This window comes from Brachionichthys hirsutus, unplaced genomic scaffold (assembly GCF_040956055.1).
Source record: "Brachionichthys hirsutus isolate HB-005 unplaced genomic scaffold, CSIRO-AGI_Bhir_v1 contig_797, whole genome shotgun sequence".
NCBI classification, from domain to species: Eukaryota; Metazoa; Chordata; class Actinopteri; order Lophiiformes; family Brachionichthyidae; genus Brachionichthys; species Brachionichthys hirsutus.
Genome location: NW_027180329.1, coordinates 358,800 through 372,478, shown reverse-complemented (window position 1 = coordinate 372,478; position 13,679 = coordinate 358,800). Strand labels below are relative to the sequence as shown.

The 13,679-nt window shown below is 42.3% G+C and overlaps 1 protein-coding gene across 1 annotated transcript; it reads left to right on the top strand.

Moving 5' to 3' along the window:
* Window positions 1–777: 777 nt before the first annotated feature.
* Window positions 778–12,800, top strand: LOC137912915 (DNA primase large subunit-like). Its single transcript, XM_068757044.1, has 13 exons — window positions 778–922; window positions 1,038–1,146; window positions 1,539–1,646; window positions 1,730–1,850; window positions 2,294–2,389; window positions 3,142–3,279; window positions 5,089–5,156; window positions 5,534–5,606; window positions 5,826–6,011; window positions 9,871–9,997; window positions 10,217–10,299; window positions 11,681–11,749; window positions 12,573–12,800. The coding sequence occupies exons 1-13, from the start codon at window positions 778–780 to the stop codon at window positions 12,798–12,800; spliced, it is 1,551 nt and encodes a 516-aa protein (XP_068613145.1).
* The last annotated feature ends 879 nt before the right edge of the window (window positions 12,801–13,679 follow it).

Sequence of the window (13,679 nt, the reverse complement as noted above, 5' to 3'; positions counted from 1 at the left end):
ACAACATCTGTAATCAAGTAGCACTTTGCAGGATATTAAATCACCTTTGTCCAGTCATGGCATTTGTAAATATATTGACCATTACAGAATTTGGCTTACTTTCAGACACTATGGTAAACCAAAGATGGCTGGCACCGCAGCATCTCGTTGCATGTTCTTTGTAGGTGTGTGTCTATGTGAATTATTCACGTCCTCAATAAACTCATTTGGTGGCACAGGCTTTCAATCTCATGAACCGATGTGCTTACTAATTGTTTTAATTCGTAATAAATATACTAAGGGGCCATTTGTTATTTAAAGAAGAGCGAGGAAAAGAAGAAGAAAGGATTCGCGCCGTGTTTGTGGCGTTTTAGACCCGCTGGTTCTGGGTGCGTTTGTTTTAAGTCACATATTGCCCCGCAAGTTCATTTTGAACCAATGGGAGCCAGGGCGAGACAGGCCGAACAACTAACCAAGCGCTTCCACCTTATGACAGACTTTCTCTTCCTGGATTGACTACAAATCGTCATCGTTTACGCGGGTTTGTTTGGCGGGACTGAGCTAAAGAATCAGATCGTCCATTGTCTAATCGGTAACACAACTAGAATACAATCATTTACGTGTTGTTCTCCGACTCGTCTTACGATGTTACGTGTGTTGTTTTAGCTAGCTAACTGTTAGTTAGCCGTCGCTTGGGACGTGTTTCGCTGGCTGGCGTTGAGAAGCGGTCTTTAATGATGAATGATGCGTTTATTTTGTGCTAATAAAAGCGTTCTTTATTGTTTACTAGCAGGAATCATGCAGTTCGGCGGGAGAAGACGGAAGCTGAACATCAGCCCCCAGACGGAGCTGTACGCTCATGCGCTGCAGTTCTACGTGCAGCCTCCTCTTGAAAACATGGCTCTCAGTGAATTTGAGACGTTTGCTGTGGACAGGCTGAAATGTAAGACCTCGGTTTAATGACGGTCTGCTGTAGAAAACGATTTCTCTGCTGTTGGGAAATGCATGTTAAAGTGTTGACATTAAATGTTGTGTTTTACTTTTAAATGCTTCGGCAGTGTTGAAGGCTGTTGAGGCTCTGGGAGTGAGCCAAGTCAAGATGTCGGAGGAGTACTCTAAGAAGCTGGTTATTGAGTCCAAAGCGCTGAGCTTTCCCCACAGACTCGAGGATGTGAGTGTGTTTAAACACTGCAGGCGTCGAAACAACACAACTTGGCTATACACCGTATTCCATTGTATTTGTAGTTGGATAATGACACAGATTTGCTCCTTTTTTTTAAGTACACATGCCTAAAACTAATGCATTCTAATACAGGGGTGCTGCTGTGCTGTTTCCATTTATATTTAAATTATGTGGATAAAATGAGAGAATATAGCAATGCAAAAAGAGAAAAGTGCTCAGCGAGTGTGTTTACGTGTCAAAATATTTCTGCATTACAAACTCATCCATGTTGTAAACATGTCTGAAGTAAATATAAATGTGTGTATTTTCTTTTGTTTAGACTGGAGCATTGAAAACGAACGAGTAGTGAGAGCTGTATTTTAGTGTTTAACCTGTTTCAATCACTACAGGACGACAGAAAATCCCAGAGCGGACCAAGTGAATATGATAAACGAAGAAAGGACCACATCTCTCACTTCATTCTCAGACTTGCCTACTGCCAAACGTAGGCCTGTAGCCACAATGAAATGTTTGCTGCAAATGCTGGGTGCATTTTGGGATCAATGATTGTTTCTAATCATCTTTAAGGGAGGACCTGAGGCGATGGTTCATACAGCAGGAAATTGATCTTTTCCGCTCCCGCTTCAATACCTTGGCATCGCAACAAAAGCTTGAATTCCTCCACAGAAATAATCTGCAATATGACACGGTACGTTCTTCCATTGCTGATGTGTTTTGAACGTTTGTTTGCTACTTAAAAATCTAAATAGGTTCACTCGAAACACAAGTTAATTATCAATATTATTAAAAGTTGCGAGCCATGCGTCGCATCCATTGCAACATGCATTCAAACGTTGTTTTCACTAGATGGCGCTGTTTGATCTCTGCAAGACGACATGAGCCGATCCTTAAATAGTGATCGAAATCATTTTTATTTGTGAAATGTACAGGAACGCACTTCCTCAGCGACATGTGAATCGTTACTCTGTGCTAGTTTCTATTTTTTTACCGTGTTGCTATACCAAACTAAAGAAATCGCTGACGTGCTCTCATTGTCGATCTTTGTTTTCCATGAGGCCAAACCTTCGCTATGCTAATACTGACGCGCTGCTTCTTTTCACTGAATCGCTTTCCTCTTTAATAACTTTTCAGATCAACGCAGAGGAGAAGAAATCTCTGCGCGATGAACTCATCAACTCCAGTTATGGCGTCAGTGGAATCACTGTGGAGGATCAGGACTTCTACAAAGTGAGTCACTCCTCTCTGTCTCTCTCTCTCTCTCTCTCTCTCTCTTATGAGATTGAATGTAATGATGTTATAACCAATAATATTCTTGATTCCTATCCCTTTAATTCTCACATAAATGATAGAATTAAGTAACATGCTATATTCCAGATTTTGCAACAGTGACGATTGTGAATAGACATGCAGGAAATGTTTTTTTCACTTAAAACTGTCCTCTTTATTTTGTGTTAAGTGTGTTCCCTTCTCCATTGGAAGGTAACTTGAACATAATTATACACATTTGAGTTTTAAAGTAAAGCAGATCTCAATCTCAAACATACTCCTCTGACTTTATTAAAAACTGCTCAAGCACAGTTTAGTTGATTTACCTGGATGAATTAAACTGTCTGCATAATTTGGGCCCAATTTAGAGGCATCTTGAAGTAAGAATTGGGATCACACACATTTCCTCCACTCTTTCTGATAGTGTCAATTTAAGATTGGTTGAAATGACAGAAAGAGCTTCAGTGATTTTGGAAAGAGAGGGAGATTCTGTCAGATTTAAATGTACATTTACAGCTTAGTGATTATCGTCTTGTTCTTTGAGTTAATGTAAATCCTATTCCTTTTTAACACCATTGGAATAATTCTTATTCCTTAGGTTGCATTTTAAGCAACCACATTTGTCTTGATGCCCACCATGCATGCAAGCTGGGCATTAGTGCCTCTATATTTCGAATGCATTAACATAAAGACATTTAACTTTTATTTTAAAGGTTCCCTTTCAAGATGCCCTGGATCTGCTGAGAACCAGGAAGGCGTATCTCAAAGCCGGCTATGTTTATATCCCTCACCAGGACATTGTCGCCATTGTGCTGAACGATTTCAGAATGAGGCTTTCTAAAGCTCTTACAGTAAGTGTCTCCAGCTCTTTGTCTTCTTGAAATGTCCAATAATGATTGCAATGCATTATTACAGAAAGCTCACGTGCAAATGAATGTGTTTGTTTAAGCCACTTTAATGCAGGTCCAGTATTTGAATGCATTTGTGTTTAAATCTATAGTTGTATGCTTCACAGTAAAATGCAGTCCAATAGACCAACAGCTCCGAACGAGAAAAGCATAGCGGAATTTAATGAACATCCTTTTTGACATTCTTCACATCTTTGTTTTGCATTGTATTTTACAAGGCTTTGTGAAATGTCCACTTTTGGTGCATATAATTTATCCAAATACGTTAAATCCACAAGGGAACAAAAATATTAGTGCAGCCTGTCGTGCCCCGAGGGAAGCTAGAGGAATGCAGGGTTCACACGAGGGGACTAAGTATGCACGGTACGGACATAAAATGACTGGAGGAAAGACTGGGGACAGCGACTTGTTGTTGTCCCTGCAGGCGTGTCTTTTTTAGGCTGCAGAAGGGGGGGGGTCTACGAAGGCGCAATATCAACAACACTTGAGCATCGCAGAGAATGCCCTGCGGGATGTGCAGCATGATGTTTGACTAACTAGAGGCATTCTTTATGCTACATGTGAGGAGACAGGTTCACCGGGATGAGGGGTTCTGCCCAGGGAACCGGAGAATCCGTGTTCATCAACCAGGCAGTACCATAATCCATGAAAAGAATCATTCTGTTAATGAAGTGAATGAGATCCACAGTGCACGGCAGGAAGGATTCATTATTCCAGTGCTAAAATATGTGTTTTGAGTGGAACGTTTTGATCGACATATCACACATTATCAATTGAAATGGACATTTGACCCAACCGAGGGAATATTTTACAGCATTTTGTTGTGATTTTTCACACCCTACTGAAACAAATGGTCAGAGACCAAGACAAGCTGTGACGGATGTGATCAGTTTTTGAAATGTGAACCATTTCACCCGAGAGAGTGATTTTCTGGATAACTCAGACATTTCATTGTCTGAGTTATCCAGAAAATCTAAAAAAGTGCTTTATAAACACGATTCCACGAGTCCTTTCAGTGTCTTACACCTGCATACAAACAAAATCAGCGTGCTATAGTTCTATTATTTTTTTCACCAAATTACACATCCAAGATCCGACCATTAGCTATAGTCATATGGAGAGGCAGCTTTCACTTTCATGCCTTTTTAATGACACCTTTTCTACTGTGTCCTCTCATTGTCCCCAGCGGAGTGGAATAACCATTAGACGGTAGTAGAACAAAAACAGTCAAGATGGCGCCGTTACAAGAAAAATGGCTCTGGAACGCCGTTTCGTTCCAACAGTTAGTGGTCCGGATAATTACCTCGAAATGAGAGAACGGCAGAACTCGACCAAGTTGCTCTTTTTATGTGTTTGTTTTTAAACCTGTAAAATAAGGGCCTGTCCCACGATGGAGGACTTGTCCTGCACACGAACACCGTAAACAATGTCTTTCTGTACTACACTGAGAACAAAACGCTGTCGGCCTTCACAGACGGCAATGTTCAGAGTAGAGTCTTATTTTATTCCCAGGGCAAAGTGTGAACTTATTTCTCAGAAATGAGAACATATGAAAAATATTCGGGGAGCTTTGAGGCCCACGTTTCTGTGCACGTATTCTGGGATCAGATCAACTCTCGGAAAGTCCGTTTGAGCATTCTGAGAGTCGAGCGTAGCCACGTTTTACATCCAGGCAAATCTTATTTACCTTTTTGCTCAATTTGAATTGTTTGCTGTTGCACACGCGTGGTTATGATGTCATCTCCTTTGCAGCTGACCGCCCGCTCCTTACCAGCGGTGCATTCTGATGAACGGCTCCAGCCGCTCCTCAACCACCTCAGGTAAGCAGTTAACAATGTTGCTGCCACTTTAACAGCATTCTGTGGAAATGGAGATTGGGAAGGGTTTATTTTGGGGACAACGGACATTGGAGATTTGTCCAGATGTGTGAACTTGTGGGTACCAAGCTCTGTTTAGAGGAACACGTCGCATCAACCTTAAATGAACAGCATGACTTCCTGGGTGAAGGAAGTCATTTTGCCAGGTTGTTGTGGATTAACCAATAAAACATAACCCAGTATGGAATAGTAAAGTTACCAGTTTTAACATCTTGTATAATTTGGTACGTTGAGGAAACACAGCCTCTAAGCTTTTATTAATATTCCTAAAATAAATAAATCTGAATTGTCACGGCCCTGTTTTTTTGTGTTTGTTTTAGTCATGCCTATGTGGGGCAAGATTACAGCATCCAGAAAAATGTTGGGAAGATCTCTTTGGAGCAAATCGATTTGGTGAGCAGCATCGTCCATCTTTGTCAGGCGGCAGGTTCGAGCGGCCGTTTGCTTGGGGATGTATTCCGTTAAGGGCCAGAATTAGTTTTTAGTTTTATTTTTAGTCGTGGGTAAATTAATCAATGGTTTAATATTATGTTTAAAGTAAATCCCATAGATTAAGAATACAAGTAGTTAAAGTTGTAGATCCGGTTCTCTTACTGCGTGTCTGTTCTTCAGCTTGCAGGAAAGTCTTTCCCGCTGTGTATGAAGCAGCTCCACCAGGGCCTGCGAGGGAGCCACCACCTCCGCCACGGTGGTCGTATGCAGTACGGCCTCTTCCTCAAAGGGATCGGCCTCTCTCTGGAGCAGGCACTGCAGTTCTGGAGGTCAGAGTTCATACGAGGCAAGGTGGATGCAGACAAGGTAATGGCGACGGCGTGAATATAGGTACGGAAATGTTTTTGGACTTATGGATCACATGTTGGTTTTGTGGATCGCGTAATCTAACTTTTCTCTAGGAGGTTTTATTATACAAGTGATGCGTTTCAAGCTCTTCTCACGCATCCGTAGTCCACGCTGTAGCCGCACCGAGTGTCCTGCCAACAGCACGGTGACAAGTTTCAATCCGCTATTAATAGCCTAATCGACACTGAAGGCAAAGCTGTGCTCGACAGACAAAGAGACGGGACCTGCTCTCGAATGCAGGTCCTGTCAAAGATGCCCTGAATATCAGCTTCTATGGTGACGGGCTTCCCGAGTCCCACCAGTAGAAACGGCAGCGTACAGCAACAGGAAATCCACCCAGCCAAGGTGAAAGCTTTGTCAGTATGTGCTCCTTGCCACATCTACATGGGAAGGTTAGGGGGATGGGGGGGGGGGGGGGCAGTGCTGTCAATCCACATTACTGTAGTGTTTTCCTCCGAGGCGGCATGAATGTCAACATCTTGTAAATACATTTCACATCGTTAGTAATCGTTGGTTGCAAAAGGAACAGCGACGATGCGTATGGATCCGCTGCGTTCTGTTACAAGAGGTCCGTTCTGCCGGCCTCTGGTTCCGCATTTCTGAGGCGGCTTGGTGGAAAAGCTCATAAAGAAGATGCGATGTGCTGCACAAAAAGCCAGCGCTGGCAGCAGAACAGTGCCGGCCAGATTGCAGCTTTATAATGATGTATGTGCTACGTCAAAGACCGCACTTTGTGGCAGGATGCACAAAGCCTGCTCATTAGTATGCAACAGGCAAAGAGAAAAAAGATGGGAGGCAGCGATGCCGAAAGGAAGGCTTGGAGGAAGAGGCCATGTAAAATTAGACTGGAGTCGGAGGGAGAATTGATGAAATCGACTTGGTTTATCCGTTTTTCTTACCGAGGATGTTAGCCTGTTCATTTAGAGGAGTGTCTGTTTGAACCACATCTTGTTGCCTTGGGGGGCGAGAACAGCTTGTAAACTGTTTGTTTAATAAATGTAAACTTCAGATTAATTTATTTGCATCAGCCAGAACCATTTTTCAACCACTCTTATAGCTTAGCTGCAAATTAGAATCCTGAGTTGTTGTTGTTGTTTTTTTGTCAAAGGTAATAGTCAGTGGATTTAAAAGTAGCCTGCCAGGTGTTAAACTATGTAAATGAGAATTTGTGGACTGTGGGTCTTGTTTCGTGAGGAATTCACTATGTGAAAGCAGGTTTTAGATTATTCTTAGTTATGAAGGCTACTATCATCAGTAGACGAAAGAAAAAATACGAAAAGGAAGGAGGATCTTATCTAATAGTAAAACAGTTCAACAGATACACACCTGGAAAAAACCTTTAAATCCCAGAAGCATTTGAGTATTTCCCCCAAAGATGAGAGAGAAGACGAGGGATCAGTGACGCTCTGGATGCATTGGCACAATACAAATATTTATAATGCAACAAAAACCAGAACCTTGGTTGAGACCCTGAGCTGAACAGTTAGTAAATCTATATTTATAGCGATGGCTTTCGATATATTACGTTGCAGCAACAGCAACGGTCTGTGAAACTGTTTTACGAGGTATAAAGCACACTGACACAATTTTAGGTTTGGGAGCAGCAGGCTTTTCAGTGTTTTAGGTCCTTTGCAGTTCTTATTCATCGCTGCTGCCTTTTTGTTGTGCAGTGTGTGTGTAAATGGCCCTATAAAAACCACCTTTTCCAGCATTTTGTAGACCCTGAACGTGTTTTGTTTACACGTTCCGAAAGGCCGGCAGTGCAGATTAGGAAGCAAAGTATTTTTAATGGTTTTAAATACAAATGCAATTGGAGCTACAATACAAGCATATCAGTTACCACGGACTCAGCCTAAGAAGCAATGCCAAGTGCACGCACACACACACACACACACACACACACATAATCCCTTTGATCCTTTGATTGTGTCCTATTTCTCGGTCTATCGCCGCAGGTTTTTATGAACGTGTCCTAGAGTCTGGGGGATGCTAGCAACGTAGCCCCCCAAGCTAAGGTGTGCAGGAGAAGCGCTGTGCTCTGCTCCTCTAATGCATCTTTTGTCCTTGTGTTTGCATTTTATGAATGCCCTCGATACGGGGGTCGGCTATATTGGAGAATATTCAGAACTATCTGAAGTGTAGGAATGCAAGTTGGTTGTGATTTAAAGGATGACTCGTCTTGCGTGAGAAATAGGACAAGTGGAGATGAAATTGCAAAGTGCATCGGACAGCATCTGACGGGGACGAACAACTGAGAGGAATCTGAATACAGTTATTGAGGACAAATTAAATGTGTTTGTACGTTCACCCCGTATCGGTGTGGGTTCTCATTGGTTCTCCGGCTTCCTCCCACCACCAAAAACTAGAAACAGAGGTGAATCGGACTCCCCAACATTGTGTGTGAATGAGAGTGAATATTTGTCTTTGTGTGGCCCTGCGTCAAACCGGCGACTTGTCTAGGGTGTACCCCACCTCCTGCCCAATGCCAGCTGGGATAGGCTTCAGCATAAATCTGTGACCCGGATCAAGTGGCTGGAGACGAGTCGATTTCTGATCGTCTTATTTTATAATCTGATGTTTGATATATAAATTATAGCTTTATCAGCACATTCAGCAAGAACGTAAGTGAGACCTCCAGTCCCACCTGGAAAATGATGTTTGCTACCTTACCGTTTGTAAGTCCTTTTTAAATGTGCTAATTATTTCACATAATACATAATGAGCATACTTTAATGCCATTGGAGTTTCAGACTTCGTTTTAATGGAGTAAGAGGTTGTTAATGAGGAAATGGCTTTCTGGATCCTTAGGAACTCTTTGTGATTAATATTTAATTGATTGTACTTAAGGAAGATTTTATGGACTTTTTAATTGCGCTGCCGCTTGTCTCTTTAGCAGCTCGAATGGTTTTGTGGCGTCATTACTGTGTTATGATGGGTGCAGTGATGATGAGTGTTCTGCCACTGTGTGTATTACTGTTTGATTTTTAGAGGACGGCTCCATATAATTCATTCTTTATGGTTGCACGTAAGTGCTGTGCGTATAAAAAAGGGTTTATGGTTGAGAATTTGTGGCAAAAAGTACGGAGGGTTTGGACAGAAGATAACGTGAAGGCTTGTATAAGTCAGGCACCTAAAGTTTATTGATACGGTTCACTTGTGCCCTTCCTGACTTTCATGTTTTATTTTATTTTTGTCAGGGTGCATCTGTAATCGACAAATGTCTTGTAAAAATAACAATGTAATGTATTCAAATCAAACTGAAGATCACAAGTTTTCACAGGTTGTTCCTTTTCTGGTGAACGCTGGATAATAAGAGAAAAAATAAATGAACTCCTCTGGGAAGTTTAGACGGGGCGACTCTCATTGGTCGAAATGCCAAAAAAACGCATGGACATAAATGTGTCATCAATACCTCCCAGCGCCGTGCCGTTTTTGACGGGGATCAGCGGAACACGTTGGTAACTTTCCACGGTGTGCACATTCACCTGAATCGGTTTCTTCCTTCCCCAGTTCGTTTACCTAAAATTATAGTCTTCATATTGTTGAAAGTGCTCGACAGGACAAGGGGCAGAAAGTATGATGGGAAGATGGTCACATCACAGGATCCATAACTCGACTATCTCGAGTGTGTGCTGCTGCAGCAGCTCCTCTCTAATGGCTCCATATTTCATGTAGGAAAACACCCTCTCAAAGCTGACGTGATATATGACGATGTCTCTTTTCACCCCAACCATGTCCCGCTTACACTCTCGTCCCCACTAATGCCTTCTCCGTCTCTCTCTCCCCCCCCCCCCCCGTCTTCCCTCCCCGGCTGCAGTTTGACAAAGCATATGCCTACAGCATCCGCCACATGTTTGGCAAAGAAGGCAAGCGAACCGACTACACCCCCTACAGTTGCATGAAGGTGATTTTATCAAACCCACCCAGCCAAGGCGACCATCATGGTGAGTCGGCAGCTGTTGGAAGGAGCCATTACCCGTGTGACGAGCCACCCAGCTGTCATTATCAGGCCTCTTGTTTTAAAACTCTGGCTTTGGGGACAGTGATGCATCTGATTGTGGACATAATTACCAGACTCTTTATGCATGCTAAATATTTAAACGGACATGCTGCTTGCTTAATATGTTTATAACTATTTGCCTTGATTCATTTTACTTTTGTAGGATGTCCCTTCCGACACAGCGATCCGGAACTGCTGAAGCAGAAGCTTCAGTTCTACAAGGTGTCCCCCAGTGGAATCGTTCAGGTGGGTGCCGTCCCCTCAGCACTGAAAGGGCCATCACTAGTCCTCTGGATTATATTTCTCCCCTGATTTCTTAAACTCAAATATAAATGTATTTTGTTTATGGGTTTTTTATTTTTATTTTTAAAAAGGTGAGTCTTAGAGGCCGAGTCTTGATAATGTTTCATCTGCTGTATCTAAAGTGTAGAGAAAACAACTTGGCACTAAATACCCCAGGACATCTGACAGACACCAACTTGTTACTGACTCCTTAAGAAGACGTACGTGTACATGCACGCACGCACGCACGCACGCACGCACGCACGCACACACACACACACACACACACACACAATGTGCTGACACTGGCTTTGTCATGCTGAGCGCAGCGAAATACTGAGAATGCACTTGCATCTGTTCTTTAAGCTAATGTCAATGTGAAAATGCTGATGTTTATTGGGTGAGATGTTGTAATAATGCGCCTTCTTAGTTTAGGTTGCTGTCGGGCTTACATTTACCAATCAACATTAAAAATAAAGTACAGATGATGGGGCGTCATTTGTTTTCCATCGATTTGATCAGAAACAAAGCCTTGGGCACATTTAAAAATGACCTGACAAGGTGGAAGATTAATTTAATCATTTATTTTGACTTAGTTTGTAAAACTAAATGTCAACAACACAAGAATACCAGAGGAGTTTGAGATTTTCACAATATACAAAATTTTTATTCGCTGAAATCAAAGTTGCATTGATTGTTTGTTTATTTCCCCCCCGCCCCAGTTTTATTTTTTTTTACAGGACAATACGACACAATAGTGGTTTATTCCTGAAAAGACAGATGTGTATGCTAAACCATCAGGATGTGTGACGTCTGCCGTGTTTGCATGAGACACAATAGAAATGAAGGCCTCAGCACAGCTAGCGTTTTCCCTTCATTATCTGTCTTTTTCTTTTTTTATTTTTTTTTATTTTTGAAAATGTTCCTGGTCTGCCATTAAAGAAAGTAATAAAGCCTAAAATATCTGGCAGAGACTAATAAACGTTGAGCGTACCTGTGGGAGAATCACAATGGAGATGGCCTTCAATTATAAGGGGAATAATGAAAGCGTTGGATACAGAACGGTCTGTCTCTCACACAACCCTGGAGTTGGTGCAACAGTCTGAGAGTTTATGACCCAATCAGAGGCGAAACTAAGGAAGGGATGAAATTGTTAAATTAATCCCTAAAAGAAATCTTTGAGATTTACAAGAAGTTAAAATCAAAGAATTGAAGAATGTGTGTGGACTGAAAGCTTCTTTAATTTTTTTAAAATAAAGGTACTGTCACAGTAACAATTCAAAAGAGCAGGAACCGATTCAAAGATAACGCATTGTCCTTGAACTGCTCTTCGTGTTTCTTGCAGATCCTGGAGCTGGTTAAAGGAATGCACTACCAGATGGCCTGCCAGAAGTACTTCGAGCTCACGCACAACGTAAGTGTTCAGAATCATCGGATGGAGATGTAACCGTGGCGATGGAAACAAAAACTGTTTTATTGTGTCGCGTTTTTACGTGAAACTGGATCTGGGATTTCCCAGATGGATATATTTTTCACACACACACTGAAGTTAACTTTAAAGACGATGACGTGGAATTCGGCTCCTACATGTATGTACAGTGTTGTTTATCAGATGCGCCCACTGTGAGAGATAAAATGGTTTTGGGGGGAGGATCATGTTTGTAAGAGGTACGGCTCAGAAATCCCAGGAGCTGGAGAGAACGAATCGTTTCAAGAACCCCTGCAGAGTCGTTTTAATATTTGTGCAAAGCCATGAATAAATGCCCTTCAAGTCATTTAATTTTCTTTCAGATAACTCCTCCTCTCTCGTGGTTCAAAGGGTAGAAGTAACAGTGAAATGGGTCTTTAGTGATCTTAATTTTGGCTTTGAAAACATCAAACAAAATAATGTAATTGTTTGAAGCTTTTTGAAAAGGTCGCAGGAAGAGTTTGAACTTCTGTTAATTGGCTCATAGATTTTTACTAACCGTGAGCGATTTTGATATTTTATTTCTCGAATGGGGCATTTCGTCTCCGTTCTGTGATGAAACGCCAACGACGATGACTTGGCGCGCTAATTTTGTTTTTGAAAACCTGCCGTCGCCATTAATGTTACTAAATGAGTAGATTGTTCATGAACTTCACGCCGTGTTCAATGCAATGAATCTCATTACAGGTTCAATAGCATTGAATCGCTTCACGGTGAACGCGCCACTCCTCAGAAGCTTAGCCGTTTCCTGTCTTGTGTTTCTGAGCAGATCGAGGATGCCAATTTCTCGCTTAGTCATCCAAATCAGTACTTTATAGAGAGCCAAAAAGTGCTGGGAGGCGGCAAGGACGTGAAGAGAGACACGGACGCGCCACAGAGATCACAGGAAGGTGCTGCTTCCAGAGCATCCAGCGCCGCTCTGGAGCAAACGGCAAGCGCTGCCGAGGCTCCGGCGGAGTCGACGGAGGAGCTGGACTCCTTCTTTCAAGATGAATGATTTTTTTTTTTTTTTTTTTATGTGTATCTTTCTCTGAATTCAGTGTGTATTAAAATTTCCTATCTCCATTACCGCTTCATCTTATTCTCAACATGATCAAATGCTGCTTAACGTAGGGGCAACGTTATGGAGAACTGCACAACAGACAGCCTTTAAAAGACGTTGAAATGTATTATTGACCTTTTAAGGGAGAAGAACATCGTTAATGTTGTCGTTCGACCCGGGTGTGAAATCCTCTCAGCGGTTCGTTCGGGCTCAACTGGGGATTGTTTAGCCGAAGCCTCGGAGCACGGCGCTTTGGCAGGGAGGTGCTTTTGGGGGGAGTGAGGACTAGAACATTTCCCAGCTGTCTCAAAAACAATGTCATTGTATTCGCTGGCAGGAGTTTGGATGAATGGTGGCAGAAGGATGGATGAAAATAAACAATTTCCACAGCTGTATTATGTTGCCTCATAGCGCACGCAATGCGACTTCTGCACGGCGCTCGCGGTCAGGAGGAACCCCCCCCCCTCTCCCCTCTCTAACGTCTATCTAATGTTTGAATTGGGTACAAAGTTGGGAGCAGCTGCTTTGACTTTGTTCTTTTGGAGCTTTCACTTCTATTCTCACAGAACGCCTCGCAAGATTTCTGACTTCTGATCCGGTTCGACGCACCGAACACGAACAGACAGGACGGAATGTTGGGATTCCTCCTTTCCCGGGAGGTCAAAGAAGATATTGGATTATTGAATGAAAGCCTTTTGTAATTTAATGATTTTTAATTGGAAATCTAATTCTATCTCCCAGAGGGTGTCAGTTATTTTTTTATTTTTTTTATCACATGCTTATTTGCTCTGCAGGCCTTTCAGTTTTCAAACTTTCTGACACAATTCCGAACAT